At 42.6% G+C, this 26,170-nt stretch overlaps 1 protein-coding gene across 1 annotated transcript in view; it reads left to right on the forward strand.

Annotated features, from left to right (window-relative positions):
* Positions 1–4,623: 4,623 nt before the first annotated feature.
* Positions 4,624–26,170, forward strand: part of dntt (deoxynucleotidyltransferase, terminal) — a 130,105-nt gene continuing 108,558 nt past the window's right edge. Inside the window, exons 1-3 of the mRNA XM_030442215.1 lie at positions 4,624–4,817; positions 12,191–12,365; positions 15,023–15,133. Coding sequence (XP_030298075.1) covers positions 4,624–4,817; positions 12,191–12,365; positions 15,023–15,133 — 480 coding nt within the window. The remainder of the gene's footprint in view (positions 4,818–12,190; positions 12,366–15,022; positions 15,134–26,170) is intronic.

Here is a 26,170-nt window from a genome sequence, read left to right on the forward strand (position 1 = left end):
AAAAAATCATGATGGAGATCTGAAATTACAATAAAATATACTTTTTATTGGACTGAAGAGTGTAATGTTGGAGCTGCAGTGCAATTTTGAGCCTGATCGCTGGTCTCCTTTTAGCTCCATCTTTGTAACTTATTGTCTGTCTTTAGCTGCTAAACTCTCCACTATTTTCACCAGCGAGCCGCTAACTTTGGCAGCCATTTGGTTTCTAGCTTAGCATAAAGACGAGAAACACTTAGAGACAGCTAGCCTGGATTTTTCCAGAAGTGCTGCTTTTACAGTTTTGCTTGATTTTTTAACAGTGGCTGGATGCTGTGGCCTCAAATGAGCACATGTCAGAGGCAAGATAATGACCTCCCGGGTCCAGTCCCCATAATTAACACACGAATGTGAGAGTGGGATCCATCATCTTGTCTAATTCTCGGCAAGGAAGCATATTTTGAGAAATGCAGAAGTACTCTGTTGAGGCAGGAACTGAGGATAAGCATGATGAATAGGAGCCTTTGTGGTCTGAAACGGTGTTCGTGTTAAAGAAAAGTTTTATCTCAAGCTACAGAATTGTCCCTTTTCCAGTCGAACAATCGCAATTATTTCATTTATTTTTTTTACATTTTCCAATTATTTTCAGTAATAGTGTGCATGTGTTTGATCCTCTCATTACCCAACAGCAAATTGAAAAAACTCCCAGATAATGAATATAACTTTAAAACCCAGTCGCACACTTCCTGAACATATGCTAATCAATGAAGAAGTAGCTACGTCCAGTAAAACAAAAGACAGACATTACTTCTTTTTATGTCACTGCGGTTTCTTCAGCTGGATATTTCTTCAGCGCAGCCTTTTTCCCTTTTTAGGAGGCATCCTCAGCCTGAAATATTGATGGTACAAAATAGCAACTCTTCAGCAAGAAAACTGGATAACTAACACCTACCTTCAGGCTGTGTGTTGTACTCCCTTTTAGATGCTCTGCTGAGTATCAACTCCACAATTTTTAACCCGGTGTCATCAAGTTTTTACCTTGTATTTTCGTTTTATTAACGTTATATCAAATGACTGTGTGTAACGTTAAACACTTACCCTCAGCGAATCATCTGACCGTGTCTCTCGTCTTGAGCATTTTAGCGTTTTTAAGGTAATTGTTTGTTCATGCAACCTCACTTCCAGCAGCAACAGCAGATACATTAAGCTCTCAGCGCCAAACTGCAAACGAAGCCTACAGCTAGCAACTTTTTCTTTCTTTTTTTTGTTTTGTTTTTTAGATTTTTTCCGGCATAGACACTTTTATTAAGCAGTAGACAGATAGGCAATATGGGGGAGAGAGGGGGATGTGACATGCAGCAAAGGACCTCTGGCGAGGATCGAACCGGGGTTGGCTGCGTATGTGGCATGCGCTCTAACCACTCGACCACCTGCGCGCCCTGCAGCTAGCAACTGACTCACATGGAGCATTTAGCATCTAAACAGCTAAATATGTCTGTCAGGGACTGGTGGAGTGCAAAACAAGGCTAAAATGAGAGTAAATATTAAACTTACATTTGCCAAACCGCCAGAAACAAAACTCCACGTGAATGATGCTGTGTGTCTGCTGGATGTGTTTGTATGCTAACATGTTAGCCATATCAGTGTTATGAGGCGATGCATGCCTTGCCAGATGCTCAGTTTTCAGCTTGTTCTGCTGCCACCAAGTGGTCATTTTTATTTCCGACTTTAAAGGTGCATTATAATTATAATTATGTTATATAATATATAATTATATTATAAGAAATTATAATCAGAAGAGAAAAATCGAAATTATATTGTGATGACTGAATAAACAAGCTGTTCTCACAGTAAAACACAATTTTATAATGTTTTGCTTTGTTTATATTTGCAGGTTCCTCCTAAGAAGCCACTTTTCTAGCTTCAAACTGTGTTTTGTTGCACCCTTTATTTTCTCCTCTTTGGACTGTTTGTTCACTCAGGTATGGAAATATATTCCTTAAAGAATATATCACCTTTACCTTATTAATCTTGTAAATATCACATTTCTACATTTGAATTTATGTTCCAAAAAAACTACATAGTGCACCTTTGAGGTTGTTAAAACCACTCCACACATACTATACAGTATATTTGCTTGACAGTTTAAAAGTACTGAGGTGGAAAGTAACAAGGTACTTACTCAAGTACTGCACTGTTTTTTTTGCTAGTTCCTTTACATATTATACTTTTACGCACAGCAACACGTGATCATGATGCATCATTATAGATTAAAGTACCCTACAGTGTCTGAATAACATATTAAATAGACTTTATTTCACATCTACCAGCTACAACAGTAATGAACCCCTTAATACACCAATGATAAGGATCCAGTAATATAATAATAGGAGGACCAGGAGCCATTCTGTATGACACGTGCTGTAACTTTTTTATACCTTACGTAGATTGTGTGGGTGATGTGTCTGTAGTTTTACTTTTAGGTGCACTGTGTAGTTTTGGGGAAGTGGTTTTAGTCAGAAGAGAAAGATCTTCACTGACTATTTTTGTATGCAGAAACAACTAAATAAACCTTTTTTAAGACTGAATAGAAAAACTGACCTTAAAGGACAACACAGTTTCATACTGGTTTACTTTGTTTATATTTGGCGGACCCTGCCACCCTTCTAGCTTCAAACAGTGTTCTGGCAAACATATTTTTCTCTGAGAACAGCTTTTTTTATTCAGTTATGAAAAAAATAATCATGGCTCTTCATTGTTACACAGCCGCCATTGATGACAAAAATGACAACAACAATGGTGAGCAACAGAGTGTTTAGCTAGCTGGTCCGCTGACCTCCTTCCACACTCTCTGACCTATATCTGGTGTTTTTCGTGGTTTCATGGAAGTTATAGAGACTACAGGAGGTGAAGGAGACATGACACTATTGACTGGTGACCAAATGAAATGCACCGTTACCTTGAATAGAACTACAGATTCCTCTGAGTTTAAACATTTGAAATACATAACTTAAGTCTAGTTGTTTCAAATGTTTTTCCAAAGGAAATGTTTCCTGTTATGCCTTCAAAAGAGTGAAGTATAAGGGGTATAAAATGGGAGTTTTTTTAACTTGAGTAAACACACTCTGCAAAGTCACACTGCTGGCTCTTCACACATTTGCCCTGATATATTCAGTATCTTTGTAAGATGAAGTCCTGTGGGTTTGACCGTTCTGTGCTCACAGTCTCGCTTGCTGCCGCGTCCCTTCTCAACCAAATAAACAATTATTCTAATCAGAAATTGTATCATGCACCCTTAGAGCGGCCGAAGAAAGTTAAATGGGAAATTGGCCTCATTGCTCTTGCAGTGATCGCTGCTGGCGGCGTTAGAGCCATTTGTCTTCGCGTCACCCCAAATTTTTCCTCGGCCTCGGCTTGTTTGGATGGGGGCCAGCACCCTCGTAGAAAGCTGAGTGATTGGCTGGGGTAAACGGTCAAACAATAGTCACATCTGCCCCGTGACACCCCTTAACCCCCGGAACTCCGTGCTAATGAGAGCGGCGTAATAAATTCTGTGTAGATGAAAGAGGCAAGGTGTGCTTATTAAAGTGAAGAAATGAGCAGAGGCTTTGGTAATTAGATGTACAATCAGGGCCCGTAATGATCACCCCCCCCCCCCCCCTTCCCCCCCTTTGGCTAAATCAACAAATCACTTATATTTGGTCTACTGAAGCAGATGCATTATTGTCGATAATTACAGCAGAGTGACATTTTAAACCTTTCCTTTTGCGTTGTTGACCACCGTGGCAGAGCAATCCCAACAACGACGAGCTAAAGAGATTCAACCCATTCCGCATATGCACTTCTTCTTCTCTGCCCGGATAAATGTTCACGGCTTGCTTATACAGTCTGTGTGTGTGTGTGTGTGTGTGTGTGTGTGTGTGTGTGTGCAAAGGCCGTGGTGTACGAGCTTGTGGGATCTCGGGGGAAATGGCCACAAAGGCTCTCATTTTAGGCAGTAAGCTAATTAAAGCGGTGGAGCAGATGGCGCAGACTTGGTCCGGACATAATTAGACGGTGAGTGGCGAGACGAACCGGACATGGCAGGACAGCTGTGCAGGGTTTTCGCGAGGTGACCGGCATTCAGGCATCTCCCAGGAGTGAGAGGTGTGCTCCAGCCAGGAGGAGAAGGGAAGGAACCACAACGACATGAAAACTTTCGAGCCGCTTTTTAAGAAGCACCTGCGTCGTGCCATGTTTACTTCCTCCAGGCTTGTGTTTTTTTTGTAGAACAACTTTTACTGGAAGTGAGAAATGCCATGCCAACGCAGTGTTTTTAATCTTTTTCTTCTCCTATCCTCAATCATTCGATCTTGGCAGGTGGCTCTTGGTAAACACCAAATCCTTAAACACCTGTTGCCAGAGCCTCTTCCTGTCTGCCAACTCTAACCAACCCTGCTCCAACCGACACCCCCACTCACCATCAGGCAAATACAAAAAAACAAAACAAAAAAACATCCACATCTGTGGATATAAACAACTGTGGCATTAAAGTGGGCGTTTTTTTTTTTGTTTTTTTTCCTGGATGGAAGTCGAGCGGCACACAACAATACAACCAGCTCAAATTCCTAGAGGTGCAGAGATACTTTTTGGACGGCCTCAAAAGAGATGTTCCGCGCTCCCGTTGTGCCTCGTGCGAGGAAAAGGTCGAGACCAGCGGACGCCACTGTTTCCGGGCGCGAGGGGGTGAAGTTTGAGGATGTCAGACTGTACCTGGTGGAGAGGAAAATGGGCCGCAGCAGGAGAAGCTTTCTGACCCAGCTGGCCAGGTCAAAGGGCTTTATTGTGGAGGATGTCCTCAGGTTGGAAAAAAACGCTTGCCATTTTGTTTTTTCACTGACTGAACGAGACCCTGTGCTTAAAAGGCTTTTCAGAAGAGAATGTCGAGCGTAGAGGGGTGCGAGATTCTGCTCTGGGTTTTCTGTTTTTTGCTTTGACCTTGTGGATGGCCTCTGAAGGCCTTTATTGTAAGACTGGTGAAATGGAAGGTCACAGTGCACAGAGGCCTGTTTGAGCATGGCTGTCCTGTCTAGAAACCAGGCCGATAAATACAAAATGAAGAATTAATTGCAGGCTTAAAGGGGCACTGTGGAGGTTAGGAGAATAAATTAAAAACTCCGAATTTTAATATTTATAATATTAATGAGGTAATAAAACAAACTCAGAAATATAATTTTTTCCTACAAGTTAAATAAAGAAGCTGCTCTCAGAGGAAAATAAGGATAGAATACTGTTTCAAGCTAGGAAGGTGGCAGGGTCCGCCACATATAAACACTGTAAACAGTATGAAACTGTGTTGTCCTTTAAAAGTGCTGGTGTGGTGTAGTTTTGGGGAATAATCTTTAACAGGAAGAGAAAGATCTTTGTTGACTGATTTTTTTACGGCCTAAACAAACTAAAAAAAAACAAACTTGTCTTTGTTTTAATTACCTGATAAACGGAATAAATAAACTGACCTTAAAGGACGACACGATTTCCCTTTAAGGCCCGTTTGTTTTGTTCAGTCATGAAAATGTAAAGAGAGTTTTTTTGCCTGTGCAGAATTTTTTATTTGAAACTACGACCCAGAGGCTATTTAACCTTTCATCTGAAAAATAAAAGGAAACAAAAAAACTCCCTTAAAAAAACAAAACATTTTGCCTTTGTAAGGCATCAGATTTCCTAATTAGAGCGCCTCTATTGTCTCATGAATACTTACCAAGATGGGGTTAGGGCATCCATCCAGTCTCTGCAACACCTTAGAGGATTTTCCCAGGGCAACTCACAGATCCTCTGTAAATACATTTAGGAGAGGGGAAGGAATCGGCTTACCCAGCTACCTCTTGTTGGTAATAAGAGAAGTAAAAACACTTGGAGAAAGGTAACAGAGCAAACACAAACTTTTTTTAATGCATTTTCCGAAAGTTTTTTTCGGTTAAATCGCACTGAAGGAGAGACGTTTTTGGAGCTTCCTTGCCACGGTGACTCATCTTTTGTGCGCTGATTATACGAGTAGCGTGCCTTCTTCATTTTTCTCTGCCTCTAATTAAAAGTATCCTTTAAACCCCAAGCTGTGAACACAGCAGAAGCCCGCCGCTTGACACCGCTTCAGAGTCAGTTTCCTTTGAGGCCTGTGATACTGTCGACGCAACCTCCCATTTTTAAACGTTTTTTTGGGGGGCTGAGCTCAAACTCAGACTTGGTGCTCCTCTTGTGAGAAGGTGTATGTGTGTGTGTGTGTTTCTCTGCTTCTGTCTTTGAAATAATACATTTCACTTTTAGAAATATACAGTAAGAGAAGTTGCTCCAAATTAAAGTTCCCTTAAGGTTAAAAAAGTAGAAGTGGTTGAGGTAAGCATGCAATTTAGTCCTGCCAGGGGTCCTCACAGGTATGGCGTAACCACCGTGTATGTGTGTCAGTGTTCAAATGCGCGTCTGAGTGTGCACGCCAGCCGTGCGCCAGCTTGGCCATGGCAGCATTCCCAGAAACACAGCTTGAGCGCTCCTACGGTTACACTTGGCTTGATACAATTGTTTGAAACCAACGACAGGAAGTAGAGCGTGCCCGCCTCAAACTGACATTAATTCTGCAAGCTGACAAAACTGATATCAGCTGCAGTTTGATAGCAACACCTCCCGTATCAAGTCCTCCACAAGTTACAGGCACGCTGCCTTGAGCATATGTTCAGACAAACTGTGTGGATTCCTCTGTGCATAAAGAAAATATGCTCTCACACACACACACACACTGATAAACACAGCACACATGCACACACCAGCCTCCTTTTGTCCTAATTTCAAGTCTGAGGCTCGTGAACGTGGATCCAGATATCGACGTGTTTGTCCTGGCTGATTGATGAGCTGCGATAAATGCTCTTTCACGAATGACTGAGGCGAAGCAAAGCCAGATACTCGTCAGACGTTCCCTCAGGATCCATAGGTGTCTTCTTAGTTTCACCCAGTGTTGGCAAAAGAAGATCGGTTAGCTCTCCTCCCAGCCCTCGTTACGTAAGCATTTCAGAGGTGACTTAGGGACCATCAATAAATTGCAGTTTTATTATGATGAAATAAGTATGATAATAATAATTTGCGCCTTAATATAATAATAGCTAGATGGCTAGTATGTATAGCCATGAAATACTCAAAATAACAATATCAAATGCTGGACTCTTTCGTAAGTTAGGCTAGCTAAGGCTACGATAGAGTGCTGCAGGGGTGACGTATATGTGTAGGCCCAGAAGTTAGCATCGCCCTGGTTCCCTCGACAAAAAGCGCACAGGATTTTTTCTTTTGGAATTTGGATTCTTGCAGAAAATGAGCTCTGTGGCAAACGCAGGTTCATGATACTTTAACATTTTGTGACCAACACCACTTTTATCATTTCGGAAGTGTAAATGAAAGTGCCAAAAGTACAAAGCTAACGTTAGGCTATAATTGAGCTACATGCGGGCGTCAACGTCTTCAGCGCCACCACTGAGCTTCTTGCTACGCTACACTCTACAAACGCAGTGTTGGGGAGTAACGAATTACATGTAACGACGTTACGTAATTTAATTACAAAATGTACGTAATTGTAATCCGTTACATTACTGTGAGAAAATATGTAATTAAATTACAGTTGCTTTTGGAAATTTCAATGATTACAACTTAAGTTACATTTGAAAAATCGCCTGCAAAAGCTCGGATTTATCAAATAGTTTTTCGCCCCCCTGGATTCATATTTGTTTTTAGTTTTTTTCATATCAACATCCTCCTTCCAAAACTGACGCTTGTGATTGGCTCTCTGGTCATGTGCCATTCGACTCAACCGACAAACCGTACGGCGGCAGTCAGACTCAGCAGCAACAGTGTCGGCGGCGCACAAGATGTTCCTGTGCTGGAAACACAGAAAACACTTCATACAGACAGAAGCCAGGCTTCCCTGTATTACAAAGGTGGCTCTCTTTTAACCCGGCTAGATCACCATGGTAACTTATACTTAGCTCATAACCTGGTCCCGACCAGGTTCTGTTCAGAGTTTAATCATAAAATCGGTTATAAAAGCGCCGCTGTTTCACTATTTAACTCATTTACAGCTGACGTCACCTTTACTTTGAAAGTCCAGTGAAGCTGGATCAGAATGGAGCATTTGTACGGAGGGAGAGATCGCGCAGATATATACAGTCAGTCACCACTGAGAGAAGTTGTGCACTCGCAGCAGGACAGATAGGCTAATTTAACTTAATGTGGCCATGAATAAATTAATTGTTTCGCCTGTTATGTGTTGCCCAAACGCAAATCTTGAGTAGGGCTACTGTGTTTTCTCACATTTAAGAAGGTCTTTGTCAGTGGTGGTTCTAGACCAGTTTTAATAGGGGGGCCAGGTTGGGGCCGGCTTTTTTGTTAGGGGGCACATACAACCCGGAAAAAAGGATAAATCCCTCATTCAGACAAAACAGTGTTTACAATTTCAGCAATTGTGATTGGGTAGTAAACTGCTGAGACATTTTATTTCTGCCTTTCCCTTCAGAACAAAATCATTGCAAGAAATCTGTCATTGTATTATTGATGCAGACTCCCTGTCAGGGGGGCCACAGGGGGGTCCAGACGGTTACGGGGGCACTGGCCCCTGCTGGCCCCCCCCCTAGAACCGCCCCTGGTCTTTGTACAGAGACAACATGAGATTTGCTTGTAGCTACAGCACCTAAAAAACCCACTGTAACCTATTTTCATGCGCACACCAGCCTCGCTTTCAATAAAACACACACTGGCATTTTATAATTGCGATCAGTGAAATATATGAAAACAAGATAAAACACAGTCTAAAGCTTCATATTTAAAAGCAGCTCAATGTAGAGCTGTCAGAAATTAAAATCAGCCTCCTCTTGTCATATTTGCAGCAACACTGTTGCTTCAGGCTGTGATCAGGCTTTTTATATCGCTCATACTCTCTCCATTAAAACAACCTGCTCCTCTTGGCTGAAATCAGCCCGTTGTCGCTCCGTTTAGTGAGGAAGTGAGCCTCCTTCGCAGTACAGGCCGAAGGTCAGACTCATAATATATGGTTAAACCTTAGAACTGAAAGGTTTATCACACTATAGGTCTTAAAATGTGAAAATGGTTAGCAGTTGAGAGATTTCATTCAAAATTAAGAAAAGTAATCATAATGTAATCAAATGTAATTAGTTACATTACTTTGAGAAAGTAATTGAAATAGTTACACTACTATTACATTTTCAACAGGGTAACTTGTAATTGTAACCAACTACATTTCCAAAGTAATCTTCCCAACACTGTACAAACGTTACTATGAGTTGATCAGTTTACGTAAAGTCGTAAAGTTAGTGTTGCAACTAAAGTCGGCTTGTAAAGACTTTTATGTAGACGAGTCTCTGTGATCGGCATGATGATGTTTAATGACACCGAAACCTTCTCTAGACTCATTTAGCCTCTTGTATCAGCAGCCACCTTTTTAAGCGATGTAAACTTTTTAAATCAAAACATGGCATATTAATTGACATATTTTATGTTGTAGAAAAAAACCCAGAAAATCCCATGATCTCATGTTCACCACAGTCCAGACATTTAACCGAAAACCTATTATAAAAACTCATTGACTTTCGAGACGAGGGAACAGTATACTAACTTATTGCTGAGTTTAAGGAGTCATTCTAGTAAGATGGACATGTTAATGTTTGTCTGTGTAATCCATTCCTAAAATGTCTGCCTTTGCATCTTTAGTTTCAGAATTGCTAAAAAAAAAAGATTATCGCTCTTTGCAACATGCGGAGAAATCCTAATCTTGCCAAATTAAGCTGTGACTGGACAAACCTCGTTTGGCGAATGGCCCCCTCCTCATGTTGTTTATCTGTGACGTGACATCTTGGTTAATTAGGCATGGTAGCAGCTCTTCTTGAGCGGAGTCTAATACTATTATAATGGAATTTAATTTAGATGTTTATTTATTATGATTAATTCACTACTTACAATAATCATGCACATCTCAGTGTGGATGCTGTAAAAAGGAAAACAGATGAAACCTTGCAATGGTGTAACGATCTGATGTGGACATACTGTATCTTTGATCCGCACGTTGGTTTCACTGGGATGAATAAGAGGGTTGCTGCTGACATGATCAGGGGCAGAGAGACGGCTCGAGAGAGTTCTCCATATCAAAGCTCATTGACTTTAGCCTGTCCTTGTGTCTGGGCTCAGTCCCACTGATTCTGTGGAGTCAAATCTGTTGCCGGGCTCGTATTCGCGCTCATTTGCATGTCGATCCGCTGTTTTACATTCTGCGCGGCTACGCATGAGATAAGGATCCAAATTCAGGGGCTGGATTAGATCAAGGTAAACAGGGGAGTGTTTTTTCTCTATGATCTTCAAACTCCAATGTAGCAACTCAACCCCCTGCAATTTTAGAGGGAAATCAACCCAAGAGCCAAATCTCTATTACAGCGGTTAGACAACTGTTCACGGCCGGTGAGTTTAAGCTTTTTGGAGATAATAGCTGTGTCACTGAGATACCTCACATGCTTCTCTTTGTACAAGTCTGTGGGCTCGGAAGGATCCTTCTTTTTTTCAACGTGGACCATCGGTGGCCGGACTGGTATACCGAGCAGATAGAGGATTAGTTTCGCCAGTGATTTGGCCAATTAGGCCTCAGCCTGAGCTCTGCTGGGACGTGTCTTAAGAAGTCTTTCCACTGATTTACACACGCCACGAGAGAGGAAGAGGAGGAGCATGCTGAGGGTAATTATGCACGGCTGAACGCCCTGATTGGGTATGGTAGTTAGACTCTGTGGCAGGAAGCAGAGGGGAGTAGGCCGTGATAAAAAGTCTGTTGAGAAAGTCTCGGTGGAGCTCTAGGAGGCACCGGTTGAATGAGTTCGGTTATCAAATAGTGGAGGGAGGCACCGAGGGGTCTGAGCTGATTGTTGTTCACCCAGTGTTGATCCCCAAACAGCACGAACAAGACCATGACTCTGAGATCTGAGCTGCATTTCAAAAGCTTCACTTGAGCCTCCTGCACTCTCTGAAGGCTGCTGAGACCGAGACGGGAAAGTTATTTCTGTGAAGTCAAGCAGTGAAGAAACTCTTTCAATCAAACAAGTCAAGGTGTCTTGGAATCCTACTAACCCATAAACATGAGGCTGACGTGACTATTTGAATATGAAAGTGGTCACACATCTATTGTTATGAATTATCACCTGACTCTGCAGGTCTACAGCGCTTTTTAGGGTCTTTCAGCTTGTGGTTTTGGATTCCAGACCCCCAAATTTGCTGTTTTAATATTTTTAACCTGCAGGTGTTTTTCTTGACAAGCTGATTCTATTATAGCACCAATTAGAAGGCGAATAGCTGGTAAACACAAAGGAGCATTTAGCCGCTAGAGAGCCAGAAATTCTCCTCAAAAGGTGGTGGAGACCAAAGCAGAGTTAAAAGAGAATATTTGACTTGGTCTGAAAAACCTGACTCCAAATTAGAGTGTTTATTAAAATTGAAATGCCCCTAAACCATAGTAGTCTGGTTGATTTGAAGAGAGACTACATGTGGATATAACAGCTTTAGCTTCCCGTTGGCCAACACCTCATGTATATCAATCTGTCTGTGCAGGGGGCTATCAGGCTTACTCATCCCAAATCACCTCTGGCACATTATCTTTATAGTTTTGTTATATGCTATCAAAAACAGACCCAAATGCAAGACACCAGGGCGTGCGGGAAGATGTAACAAAATGAAAGCTTTATTAACCTAAAGCTGAATCCACAAAAATCAAAGTTGGGCAGCAAAACTGACAAAAACAGGTCGGGGCTAATGCACAGAGAAATACAAAACTAAATGAAGTAAAAACCAGGATGAAACGTAGGGATCCAAGGCAGGAATGCAGATAACACATGGAGCAAACACAGTGACGAACAGACAACAGACAGAACAGACAAACAACAAATAAAACACAAGTGTACATACAAAGTGTGGGGAAAAAAGACAAAGACAGGATGTGGAAAGTCACAAGACACACGTGAGGACGAACCCTATGATACCCTCAAACTGTGACTTTTTGTGTCCTTTGTCATGTAACACAGGGTGATGACAAACAATCAACAGGTCCACCTTTGTTATCAGTTCTGATGTGACACCCATTTCAAACAACATGATTTGTTAATACCTTCATTTGTGCGACTGGTGCTGACAGCTGTTTCTCCGTCCTCTGCAGCGATGACATCACTCATGTGGTTTCAGAGGACAACCAAGCTTCATCCCTGTGGAAGTGGCTGAGGGAGTGCGCCTTAAAGAATCTGCCCGACATGCACGTGTTGGACGTCGGCTGGTTCACCGACAGCATGAGGGAGGGGAGACCTGTTGCTGTGGAGACCAGACACCTCATTCAGGTATGTCTGTCTCACAAGCCAGACATTTTTTATTTTTTTATTTTTTTTTACTGTAGGTTGATATAGGATATATAGGGTAAGCACTAGATGGCACTACGGACCAAACGGGAGGCTTTACATTGAGTGTGGTGTCACAAATAAAAATGACATGAAGGTGCAGCATTTGAGCAAACACAGTGATTTAATACTCCTTCGTGCAGGAAATGCATATCCTCTAAGTCCTCTCCCTCTGAATCTATAATGCCACCCCTCCCCTCCCCCCCGACAGGGCGCTCTTACAGAGAAGGCACATCTAACTTCCCCTCAGCCTCTGCTCATATCCCCACATGTCACCTCGCTGATAGCAACAGAAACATCCCCCCATATTGTGTGGGAGTGTCAAATGAACCCATCAGCTGGACGTCGGCCCTAAGAGCAGCCCACAAACTGGAACGCACACATGGAAACACACATTTTTCCCCCATGAGTGCTCGGCAGCATATGGATCTAAAATAAAGAAATATGTTGTGTCCTGTTCCATCCCACATTGGAGTGGAATAAAACGCTCGTGAAGTTACGTTTTCGCCAGGCTCCATCTCAGTTTCCCCTCCAAACAACCTGTGACGGCGTTAACAGTCACGCTGACATTCGCCTCGTTTGTGCCTACATGTGAATTATGCCCCCCCTCCCTCCAAAAAACAAAAAAAGCGCTTTTGTCTCATTCTGGCATTGATTCTGCATGGCCACGTGAGTGTGGCACATCAGCTTCTAGTCGGCTGCATCATTAAGTGACAGGGCTAATGATGCCACGCTGACATTTATTGACCCGTCTCCCCAGGTAACCACGAGCCCACTTCTCTTCTTGTTTGGCGACACAGTCCCTCTCTGAAGCGAACGAGGTAACGCGCGGTGGCATTTTATGCGTTCGTCGCTTCCAGTAGATTGTTTTTATGAGTCATAAATCCATTTAAGGAGCTACCATGTAGGGATAAAATATTCCCCAAACAGGCTACTTCTTGGGCACATTTGCCTACGGCTCTTTCTTGATAGTCTGGAAATGCAATGTGTTTTACTATCATAAATATTCTACAGTGGGCCAGGGAGGAATTTTAAGCACTAAACCCATTGAAATGTAATATTTGTATTTATAATGTGACGTTGCTTGCTGGCTTGCAGAGAGGCTGTTTAGCCTATTTAAGTGGAGAGGTGGTGAGATGTGAGAGTACGCTGCTTGAAAGGGAAGGAAAAATGGAGATGATTGCCAGAGATTCTGTTCCTGGCTCGTGAACATGTGTCTGCCTTCACTCTTCTGAGGAAGAACAGGTGGGCCGGGCGTCGGAGGAGGAATGTTTGTGGGTTAGTGTGTAGGTGCCTGGGTTGCCAGGGCCAGGCGACGTCCTTTAAGAGGTGGCACCTGCGTGACCTTTGTCTCGCTCAGCGGCCCGAGAGGATTTCACTAACCCACCTGAGTGCACTTCTCTGCCTGCATGACAGGCATTAACAGTGAGGCGGGAACAGGCCTGGAGTGGGCGAGGTCCTGCTTTCCGTGGCTTTTTCATCTCAGCAGATGGTACGTGGAGGAATAAAGCTGCACACATTAGCTTAGTTACATCTAAGCCCATACAGTAAAGGTGGAGAGGACACTGGAGAGAAGGCAAGGAGGGGATACGCTGCCTGTGAAATCAGTGTGAGAGCTTTAACTTCTCACAGAGTTATAGGCCTGTATAATAACCCAGCGCAGATGGGGAAAACCAACCTCTGCATGCTGATGCACAGACGCTCGTCTCCACGGACCCACAATCCCATATTGGATTAAACAAACCGCAGCTGAGGTGGAAAAGTGATGGAGAACCCCCCTGTTGTATTTCGAGGGAGAGCAGTTAGGGGAGTTTTCTACGACAGTTTTACTTTTGATTGGCAGAAAAATTGTGCCGTGAAATATATTCAGTTATTCAATTTTTTTTTTTTTTTTTTTTTTTTTTTTGCCTTGAGAACAGGAAAAGGCTCCTGGCAGAGAATAAATGATGAACATTTTTTGAATCCCTTACTGATTGATTCGGCCCAGCAGTGTGAGAGGTACCAGCTCTTTTTCATTATCTTTTTGAGACACCCCTGTTCCGTCTGCAGCATCCGCCCCAGTCAACACTGCACGCTGACAATCTCACCCATCTTCCTCTCCCTCTCTGTATCAGTCTCCCACCCAATCCATTGGTAATTTTATGGACACAATGTTCCCTTTTGTGATGTCTAATTGTCGGCAAGAATATTAATATTACATTGGTAATCCTTTTGACACATATATTACAAATGGGGAACCGTTTCTTCATAGAATGAAAAGGCAATTTACAGGAGGCAAATTGGATGATGGCAAGCAGATTTGTAATGCCACGGGTTAGGTAGCGTAATGGATTTGGATGCCACCAGACTGTGAGATGAGTGTCATTAGCCTGTTGCCCTGGAGACACACAGTCATAAAAATAACTTCTCCGAGGCAAATGGCTACATTTTTATGTAATTCAATTTGAACTCCCGGCTCTGTGCTTGTCAGGGATAGCCTTACACACATTTACACATTGAGCTGGTCAACAGTTTGCAAGAGCTCAGAAATGAAGATGATATTATGACTGTGTGTGTGTGTGTGTGTGTTGTCACATGTCCCTGGTTATTTCTGTGCACAGGAGACGGTGCCCACACCGCCAGAAGGTTCTGCACCCACTGCCCAGGCCGTCGTTTCTCAATACGCCTGCCAGAGACGGACAACCACAGAAAACAATAACAAGATTTTCACAGTAAGACACAGTTACTTAACATCATTCTGGACACTGAGGCTGCCGCTCTGACTGACTTTTGCAGTGTAGAAAGCCGCCTAATCTGTTCCACTCTAATTGGACGGCTGGCTTGCTTCACTCACCGGTGCGCTGACACAACTCCCCCCCCAAAATACATTAACCTGCAAATGAGCAGCATCTGCAGCTGCTGCACGCTGGAGGTGCAACAGCTGACATGCCCGCGATCCCTGGCACGGGGGGCTGGCACAGACACACCCTGAGGCGCCGTGCGATACGCCAAGATGGGCGACGGACGTGACACTCCTCACAAGCGATGATGGATCTGTACCTCCGCCATCTGGTGGGCAGTGCGGGTGGAAGGGCTGAGAAGGGACTCGCAGGTTCCCACACAGAAAGGGGAAGTGGTTCATCGGCTGATTGGCTCAGATGTTGATGAAATTGAAGGAAAGGGGAAATGATGCATTGAGATAAAGGCAGTGAAGCTGCAGGTGTAGTGTGAGAGAGCAGTCATGAAAGGGAAACAAGGTAGTGTCTACATGCAGTCTATATATAACCAAACAAACTATAATCAACTGTGCAAATAAGGGTATGAATAGTGCTAAACTACAAAAATTTAACATTTTTGATAACTGAATAATTATTAAGACCACTAATAAAGCAGTTATCTCAAACTGTGGCTATTTTAATTGCATCTGTTCTCTCTTTTTTCCTCTTCTTGGATATTGAACACCCCCTGGCATTTAGTCATAACAACAGCAAGATAATTTCAGCTGTGTTCAGACTTCAGGCAAATCAGATTTGTTCCTCAAATCAGATCTTTAAGGCATTTACCTGTCCGCGCTGTTGCGATCATATCAGATCAGTGATCAGTTTTGTGCTCAGTCATCACCAATCAACCAATCTGGATGGTTCACTCTGGTAAAGACACAGGCGTAAATTGTATTTTTGTATTTTTTTTCAATTGGCTATTTTGGAGCGCATGATGCATTTCAGCCTGACTGTGCACAGGCTGTTGTTCTCTGTGTTGTTGTTCATACTGCTCTGCTAGTAGCAGCATGGATTCTTCGTCTTGACTGACCACTTGTGATCGCATCTCACTTCCCTGCTGTGTACGCAGATAAACACGTACATCTCTGAGAAGAGAGGGCCCGATGATTTTTCCTCAAAGAAAGAATTACTAGAAGGCCCAAATAATTAAGAATTTGTCATTAAAAGCGTTATACAAAGTTTCTCCTAACTCAACAACTCACAAAATTGAATGATTTTATAAGGGAGTCTGAGGAATGTTTGTCCTGCCTCACCTCCCAGCTGTCGGTGACTGTAGTTGCGGTGGCTGCTTTGACCTGTAGTGTGTTGGTGTTCAAGTTTGTCCACTGTAGTGCAGGACATTCTCAAATTGTAAATTAATGATAATGATCATTACATAGAAGTTATCCTGGCCATTCAAATGAATACAAACCACCATTTACAGTGACGTCATTATATAGACCAGCGGTCCTCAATAGGTGGCCCCCGGGCCGCACACGGCCCACCAGCCTCCTGTTTGTGGCCCCTGAACTGTTATTCCTTCACCATGTGTTTTGGTTGGGTTAGCATGTGTACACCGGGACTTGTCTCCATGCCAACGATACACAGACAGCTGGGTCACTCACTGTTGCAAGCGTAACTTTCACTTTCACTTTTGTTTTCGGAGAAGTTCGCGTATTCACATTTTGCCGGTGGTAAGAGATTGAAAATAGCGTGTTTCCAAGTACACTGCCGTAACAAAGTGGACGGGGAAAATCAGCGCCTCAGAGAAATAGGAACTAAGTATTTGCAATCATTCTCCCTCCAACCAGGATAAGACCCACGTATCTAACAGCGCAGCGGTAACAAATACTTGGCCTTACGTAGTTTAACAAGTTCTAGCTAGTCTCAGCATGAATTTTTTAATACACATAGAATCTAACAGACAGGGAGTTTCTCCCGGCAAACACCCTTTCACTCACGGTGCCAAAACTTTTATCATCCTTGTTAAAACTCAACACCATTTAACCACAGAACAAATGATGTGAATTAACCCACCACCATCTTACATATCATCTTATTCACAAACACATTCACGAACCATAATTACACCAACACCAACAGAATACCCAAGAGTCATTGCGCCACAGTCCACAAGGGGCATTACAATATGCCAGGAGAAGCAATGAAATAAAATAATGCATGACTGAAGTGATGGACACAATGTTTGAAGGCAAACAAAAAGAGGAAATATTCAACTATGTATTTTAATTTATGTTAAAATGGAAATTACATTTTATTTTAGTTCGTATTTTGTTGTGTAGAATGAAAAGGACATTTTGTTTTGAATATTACAGTATTATTGCATGTGGCCTGACCGACCTCAATACATGGACCTTTGAGTCATTGAAAAAAATCTTTGTGGCCCTTTAAGATTTGTATTTGAGTACTCCTGATATAGACGGACTGCTTGGTACCTGAAACTGTGAATGACTTCCCACGTTCCTCTTTTCAAATCAGATATGAGCGGCCAGAGTTTACAGACTGAGACGCATATGTCTGAATGAACTGACAAAGATAGACAAAGGTGAAGTTAATAGGTCAATAAAAACAGATGAGAAGAAACAAGAAGACAGGAAATGGAAAGTAAACGTGACACACGCACAAATTAATGACACAGACTTCCTAAAATCAATATGGTTTAAGCCAAATAAAGGATTTTAAAGCTGGCAGTCTGATCATAGCCTTGCCTTTTCCTCAGAGAGGCAACAACACAGGACAAAGTGTGAGTTTATTCATTAATTTAGTCTCTAATGGAGACGTGACAGCAGACAGAAACGGTGCCAGGCTGCCAGCCTGACTGGATCACCAGTCAGCTTTCATTTTCCCAGGAGATTCTGTGCCCAGTGGCAGACACACTGACACAGTTAAAGTGACGTTTAATGGACTGTTAGCTGGAAGAAAAACAGTCAATATGAAGAGACACTGCTTTGTGCTCTCAGAAATAATGTAAATTATGATGGACATTATAACAATTAATCTAGAAAACAACTAATCATAAAATAATTGGATCATCATCTAATAAAAATAGTAATTGTGTGTGAGTTTAATCACGCTGCTGTGACCCAATGAAACCATCTCTGAATAGAGACACATCCATACTGATGCACCCGCTCTCATTTTGCTTTTTGTGCTCCCTCTCAGAGGCGCCGTCTCGATGCCATATTTGGCACGGAATATGAAATCAGAGTTCTGAGATATGCACACCGTGAAGTGACTGGCAAACCTATGTGTGTTTGTGTGGGAATGTGGAGACCAGCTGATGAGTTTGTGTAAGACCTATTAAGCACAGCTTACCGAGGGCCTGCGAGGCATCTGTTTCATAATGACTTTTTACCTCCCAGTGACAGCAAATGTACATAATAGATGCTCGCACGTGTACCGAAACCCACCCACATGTGCTCGCATCTCTACGCTGTCCACGCGGGCGCACGCGTAGAGATGCGCGCACCCACGCACGTCTCACCTGGGGAGGACGGCTGTTCAATTTCTCATCCCCCCGTTTCTTTCCACAGCATTAACTCCATAATTAGCAATCCCACTCAATTTCCCTATCCCCATGATTAACTCATTATCCTCACATAAAGCCACATCAAAGAAGACTTTCTGATTAGAGAGAAAGGTTGCTGTCGACGTGAGCTTGAGCCACAGGTAAAAAAGCACTCCGCAGAGGCAGATACAATGCAATTACCTGAAATAAATGTCCAAAAAAAGGAGTTGCCCTGTCCTTTGACTTCAAATCATTCCTCTTTTTAGAAATGTGCAACAATCCACTCGACACAGGATGTGATCTACGTACACAATACAGTGCATTGGAGCTAATGAGGGCAAGGTATTGATCCACAATGGTAAAGCTATCCTTGATCTCCTGCCGTCTGCTTGATTGCAAGGCGCAGTAATGATGTACTGCTGGTGAATACATGTCTAATGAAAAGCCTTTGAGGGAACTGAGATACATTAAAAATGTGTTTATAACTGTGATGTCTGTCTTTATCCTGCAGCTATTATTGTGGGTATGTGCTGCTAATTATATCTCCTTCATTTCACTGCTAAATGTGAACAAAGAGGTTTTTCTTTTGAATGAAAACTGTGGAGCAAATGCTTCTCAGTTATAAATATGTTCGTAACTCAGATTTAAACGTGTTATTTCTAACATTCAGCCACTAAATGTGGGTTTCCATTTTCCCGATTCTATTGCATTCATGTTAACACACCGCTGTTGCTCGAATCATCTGCTCCCTCAAGTGGTTGCCAGTTTGTGCACTAGCGAACATTGCTACTTAGCAAACATAAATATTGCTCATGCTATATTATGTTAATGTCGCTTAATGTTGCTCGATAATGTGAACGTTGCTAATGCTAATCTTGCTTATGCTAGCTAGCTAACGTTACTGCAGCAGAGTAAACTGGGAACGTACAATCACAATTTTGACATTTTCTCCTCAAACTGGCCTCAACCAAGACTCTTGATGCTGTTGAAACTCAGATACCGCGTGAAACGTATGCTAACATTGCTTATGCTAGATAACATGAACCTTGCTTATGCTAAGTTGCTAATGCTTGCTGGCTAATGTTCGGGCTGTACAGTATACTGGGAAAATACTTTGGGTTGAAAGCAGTCTTTTTTACGTTTTTCTCCACAAACTGGCAACTACTGAGATGCTTACGAAACACCGATACCATGGGACACTTATGCTTATGTTGCTAATGTTACCTGGCTACCTGGCCACATACTGTAGGTAGAAATCAGTTATTTCTATGTTTTTTCCACAAACTGGCAACAACTGAGACTCCTGATGCTGATGATGAATTTATTTACAATCATAGATCCATCCTCCAAGTTCTCTGGATGTATTATTATTTTTTGAATTAACATGAAAATGTTATCAATATGACCTTTAACACTGTAGTTACACTGCATTTGGCATTGATTGGTTGATGTCCTTGCCGTCCAGTCATGTAGACTCTGTCAAAGTTTTGGAAAGTGGCCAGATACAGATTACTGATGCTTCTTCATTCATGAAATCAATAACATGTGCTGAAAGGTTCTCACTCATTGGCAAACCAGACAAGTGCTGTCAGAGGCTCTGGCTGCTAATCTATAACAAACATACAGTAGTAGATTGTAGCACAGTATGTGGCCAATACATATCTTTTTGTTACATGCACCTCTGTGTCATGGAAAGCCTTGGCTAGCTGTCACCTAGCAACCAGCACTTTGTGAGCTCAAATTGACATCCTGGGATGTTTTTATTTTTTATTCTTCGTATTACTTCAACTGCTCCTGCTGCCAACTTCCACTTTTGAGTAACCCAGTGTAGTACAAAGAATGACAAGGTCAACAAGTAGAGGAGATGGACAGGTGAAACACAGGACTTCCGTCCAGGGAATCGCTCTTCAATCAAAAGTCAATGATCTTTTCCTAAACCTAACAAACCATGATATGTGTGGAAGGCAGAAAGGCCTGAAGGCAAACTTCTACCACAGACGCTTAAAACTACCTTGTGTATCTGTGTGCCATGCCAAGTGGTGTGACAAAGCCCTTTAGTATCAGTATTTGATGACCTGTAGCTTTAAAGCTTCCACCAGTAATTTTAGATGAGTCCCCTGGAGGCAGTGTTTGATGTCGCTGATGCAGACTGCGGAGCCAATACAAATCTACATAACTTTCCCAACAGGGGACCATAAACTGTCTCGAACAACCATTTGTAAGAAGGACAATTATTCTTCGAATGGTAAGAGCTGCATTCATCAGGAGCAAAAACAGCCCAGTTGGTTAGATTGGAATTTCTTGGCTCAAATTAAATGAGGCTCGATTGATTAATGATCTGCAGTGACGATGACTGTCCTGTTGCCCCCGTTGGCCAGCTGGGAGATATAATGTCAGCAGCTAGTTTACGACGTTCAGCAAGCTCTCTTCGCTTTTGTGGTCAAATAAACGCATAAACAACTCAAATGGAACAGTCACATAAAACCCAAGCAAAATAGCAGTCAAGTCAGAAAAGGCTACCTGGTACAACAGTTAGCCTACACCTGACTGCTGTAGGTGTGTCACATGCTACCAGGCTAGCATGTTAGTACTGGGAAATTTTGGCTGCACGTTCATGCTAATAGCTTTAGCAATACGTCCACCTAGTCTGTCCGATGGTTTCATACCGACTGAAGGAAACAATCTGACCAACTCAAAAATTTATGTTTTCCATAACTGATAAAACAAGCTGTTCACTGAGGAAAATAAGGATAGAACATTGTTTGAAGCTGGGAGACTGTGTTGACCTTAAGGATCAGTTTGTTTATTCAATCATGAAAATGACGACAGCTTGTTCATGAAAATGACGACAGCTTGTTTATTGTATTTGTTTAGGTGCGAAAAAGAAAAGCTTCTGATTAAATTGTCTTCCCTACCATGAGGTGATTCACCACCGCTCACTAATTAAAACTCATTGTATGTTCGTTAAGGTCACTGCCCCTGGCCTCAAAGTTTATTCCACCAACCAAACAAATACACATTGTGAGTCAAGATACCAGAGACTTTAATAGTGTATTATTGTATGTGTGCACTGATGTGATCATCACGGCGTGTGCTGCTTGTGCATAGGGCCGTAGAAGGATCCATTAGACAGACAGAGGAAGAGTTGGAGGAAACAACCTGCAGTGTTTTTCGGGATGCAGGGGGAGGAGAGAGGAGCATCCGGGGCCAGCAGGGTGTGCTGCTGCAGGAGGAGGAAGTAGGTGTTGCAGAGAGGTGTCAGGATCAGGAAGAGAGGATGTGCATCATCTCGCGAACAGCACCCCAGTGAGGTGTCAATCACACACTGGCAGCAATCGGCCCTTCATTCCACAGCCATGCACTATTGATTTATTTATCCCTGCTCCCTCTTTATCCCTCACCATCTCACACTCTTTCACTCCCGTAGCACTTCCCCCTGCCCTTTTGTTATGTCTAACAACACCCCATTCGTACTTCTTGTTGTCTCCTGCTGTCTCGCTCTTGCTGTGAATGGGAAATGCACACTGTCTTTGTGCATGTGCACACAAGTCAAGCCTACACCCTGTTTTTTTTTTTTTTTATTATTATCTGCATAGCCATGAGTCTTCTGCTGTCATCATTTTACCATAAACCTGATATATGCCGAATCAAAAATTGACATTTGTGTCTGGGCTTCTCTCTGATCGCAAGCGCACAAGCCAGAATGTACGAGCACACGCAGTTTGGGAGACTAATGAGGGGAGGCAAAGAAAGACTTAGCGTGGGGAGGGAGAAAGGGCTAAACAATGTGAATTTGTCTCCTTTCAGCACGAGGCCTCCAATGCATTGATAGGAGGAACGCCACGGATGAGGAGATGGTTGGAGGGGGGTACGGGGGCACTGAACCTTAAACGCATCAGATTGATTCCCTCCAGCCCTCAGTGGTGTTAACATTCACAACTTAAAGGGCTAACAAACAGAAAGCCGTGAGGATCAGAATGCTTGTTCAGCACTTGTTTGGAGGTTTTTTAATACTTACCTACATGACAACATCAACTTCATATCAAAATGTCCTCGACTTGACTGTGAAGGAATTCGTAGAAACAAAAGTTAAACTTCTTTTTGTCATCAGAGATACTCCTTAATATTGCATGAAGGAAAAAAAAACAAAAAACTCCAGATTTATGTCCACTATTTATTCATTAGACGTGGGATGGATAAAATCCATCTCCTCGCTATTAATCGTGTTAAAACTCTTCTCAGTGGGTTCCCTGACCTCCTTTCATGGTTTCTTTTTGCGCATGCAGAGAGGCGGGCTGCTGTGTGAACACGACTCGCAGGCATGTCCGTGATATCCAGTGGCGGGGGGTAAATCTGCGTGCTTTATCAACGTCCCCGCGCACCAAGTCCCCCTACCAGCCTTAACTCTTCATTAATTAGATAAACGAATATACTGGGTGCGTTTTTCTTTTTTTTCGAAGCCCGCAGCGCTGACTCAGTGCAGCTGCTAAGACAACATGACGGTTGACAGACTGGCTGCAGAGAGTGTGTGTCGGTGTGTAAGATCTTAAAATCCAGTATTTCCTGCGGGTGAGATTATTATAATTTTGGTGGCAATTATTTCACTTCTCTGGCATCAAGAAAATATCTCCCGATTCAAAGAAATGCGCCATCGTTTTGCACCATTTTGTATAGTCTTTTTTTTTCATAGTCTAACTTGTGCGTGCTGTTAGTATTGTGTGACGCTGGGAGCCAGAACAAGTAAAGCCAGAACGCTTTCTGGACATACTACATTTAACACACGCGGCACACTGAACACTCACACAACACAACACAAGCCTGCCCTATCGCCTATCCAATTACAAGCTTGCTTCTCCTATTTGTCGCATGCTGTGAGGAGAGTCCAGCTACATGTGTGTGTTTGTGTGCCTGAGTATGTGTTGTGTGTGTGTGTGTGTGTGTGTGTTTGTGCTTGCTGGGATATAAAGATTTGTTCCCTTTCCATGTGCTCCAGTAAACGGGTCAGTGCGTCTCCTGGGCGAGCCGGACTAAAGTCTGCTGCTCACTGACCTGAGGCTGCATGTCTACACAGGACAGCGGGTGGTGCAGTGACCTCGGATCGCGGCTTGGCTAGAGGAGAGGAGAGGAAGGCATAAATACAGCCGAGTCCGTCCCGAGCTCACGCTGGGCCGCATCAAGTCCAGGTCCTGGATTTAGAATGCTTCAGCGCGAGTCCATGTAGTGGATTTTTTAGCGTTTGTCCTTCAGGCACTGCGCACCGTGACATGAATGGTATTTCACTGATAAGTATTTTCTATTATTGTCTTCAGTTGTAAACATAACTAATTCATGCACTACATAAAGGGCAGAGTAGCAGCATGCAAGAGTTAGCACAATGTGAAACGCTGACCCAAATGCCACCAGTTGTTACCTCGGCTCCCCGTGATATATAAGGTTTTAGACAAGGTATTACATGCTCAGTTGCCTGTTTTGTTAGAGCCTTACTAAGATATATCCAAAGATATATCAGCGTCTGAATATTTACTGGTTTGTCCTCAGTTTTTGTATCACCTCTGTGTTTTCCTCTGCCTGTCTTCTGTTGTCGTTTTTTTGTAGCCTGCGTTTTATCGTTTGCACTTTTGAATTTTGGATTATGGATTGGAGAATGAGCTCATTACTTATTGTTATACTGCCTGCCAGTCTGCATTTGGGTTCTTCTTTTGAAACGTGATAGAGGTGTCCTGATTTCCTGTCAAATACACTGAATTTTTTTTAGTCGCCACCGACACGGCTGGAAGTATCTCAAGACCTTTTTTAACAGTTTTGTTTCTATAAACTAGGGATGGGCAAATCCAGGAATCCACCATCACTCAGTTGCAGACAGTTGTTCTTACAAATATGAAACGCTGTGGTCCCTCATCAAAAATATCCGCTGGTTAAGAACCTACAAAAGCTGACACACAGACCCAACCTGCTGCCACGGCTTGGCACCCTTGTTGTGTGTAACTCCACTATTATGGTACACAGCCTATGACCCGTGAGTACGCGCGAAACTTTGGTTTGCAGCGGTGACATTGTTATCCTAGCGACTAGATTGGATACAAAGATTTTATCTTGAATAACACTGCCGGTTTTTCAGTTCTAGAAAACATAAGTGCACAACTTAACAAAAAATACAACAAAGGTGTAGCATTTTAATGCAGAAGTGTTATTATATCTTTATTGAAGGCTTGACTGCGACAATTTATGCAATCATGTCCTCTTCATGCAGTGATCGACCAACTGAGCTGAGAAAGTCTGCAGGCTTTGAGTTTCTCTATAAAGCGTCCTTTCTTTCTTTCTTTCTTTTCTGTCACTTTGTGTTTTATGTAAATAGGTGCAGCACTATGAATGCCTTGCAGGAGAGAATGAAATTGGGCAGCATTATCCCTTTTTATTTATACAATACACATCCCTTCTCTTTTTCTGACTGCCCCAGATTTTGGAAGAGTAACAACAGCATGATTGTCCTTTTTCTCTCTTTTTTAAAGTCTCTCTGATGTAGGAGACAGACTGGGGAGACCGTCCTCTCTCTTGACAGGCGTCATTTTATTCCACTCATTCTGTTTGACCCTCTGTAGTGGAAATGGGTTGCTAATTCCTGATCATTTAGAAATGGGTTCTCTGTTACGCAAATAAAAAAAAACAAACAATCATTTTCCACATGAAGCAGCTTTGCAGACAACTTTGTTTGTCCGTATTGATGTTGTATAGAATTGGAGTTCATGAGCATAATATCCCACATCCACACACAGCGTTGGAATTAAAGAAGGATTTTGGTCGACCATAAGAGGTTTTTCTCAAAAGGAAGACAAATTACACGATGGCAGCTTCTTCCCTGATGCAAAATAATACAATTTATGGGTTGGAAAAGCGATTTTGAGGAGGCGTTACGTGGTAATAACACAGGGAATTAAAACTACACAGGGAGATAGCACATTATAAATTTAGGGGAAAAAGGGAACGTAATCATCACATCCCTCGTTTAAAGAAGCACATAACACAAAATGCGTAGATGTTTTGGCAAGAATAACCTGAGGATATTCATGAGCATTATGTGCTTCTACAAAGGAGTGTGATAATTGTATCAAGTCGCTTTTCCCTCAAAGTTGGAATAAACATTGATATACTGTCATTTTTCTGAACATTTATCGTTGATGTGGCTGAATAGGTGGAACCTTTATACCTGGCTCCTTATTTCTGACAATTTACCTCCAAAGAAGTGCCGCCTATTAGAAATAATGGCAACTCTCATTTTAATAGGCGCAACCCCACCTGCAGCTCTTTATTCCTCACGGCACCAACCCGCTCCGTCTCAAACGCACTCAGACAGCAATTCTATTTTGAAATGTTTTGTCATGGCCCACGTGAAAATATTACCTGTGTAGCTAATGAATGCCTACACTGATGATCCATCTCTCCTGTGGTGACATGTTTTCCTCCGCTCGGTTCCGCAACAGTAG

The sequence above is a fragment of the Sparus aurata genome, chromosome 15 (genome assembly GCF_900880675.1).
Source record: "Sparus aurata chromosome 15, fSpaAur1.1, whole genome shotgun sequence".
NCBI classification, from domain to species: domain Eukaryota; kingdom Metazoa; phylum Chordata; class Actinopteri; order Spariformes; family Sparidae; genus Sparus; species Sparus aurata.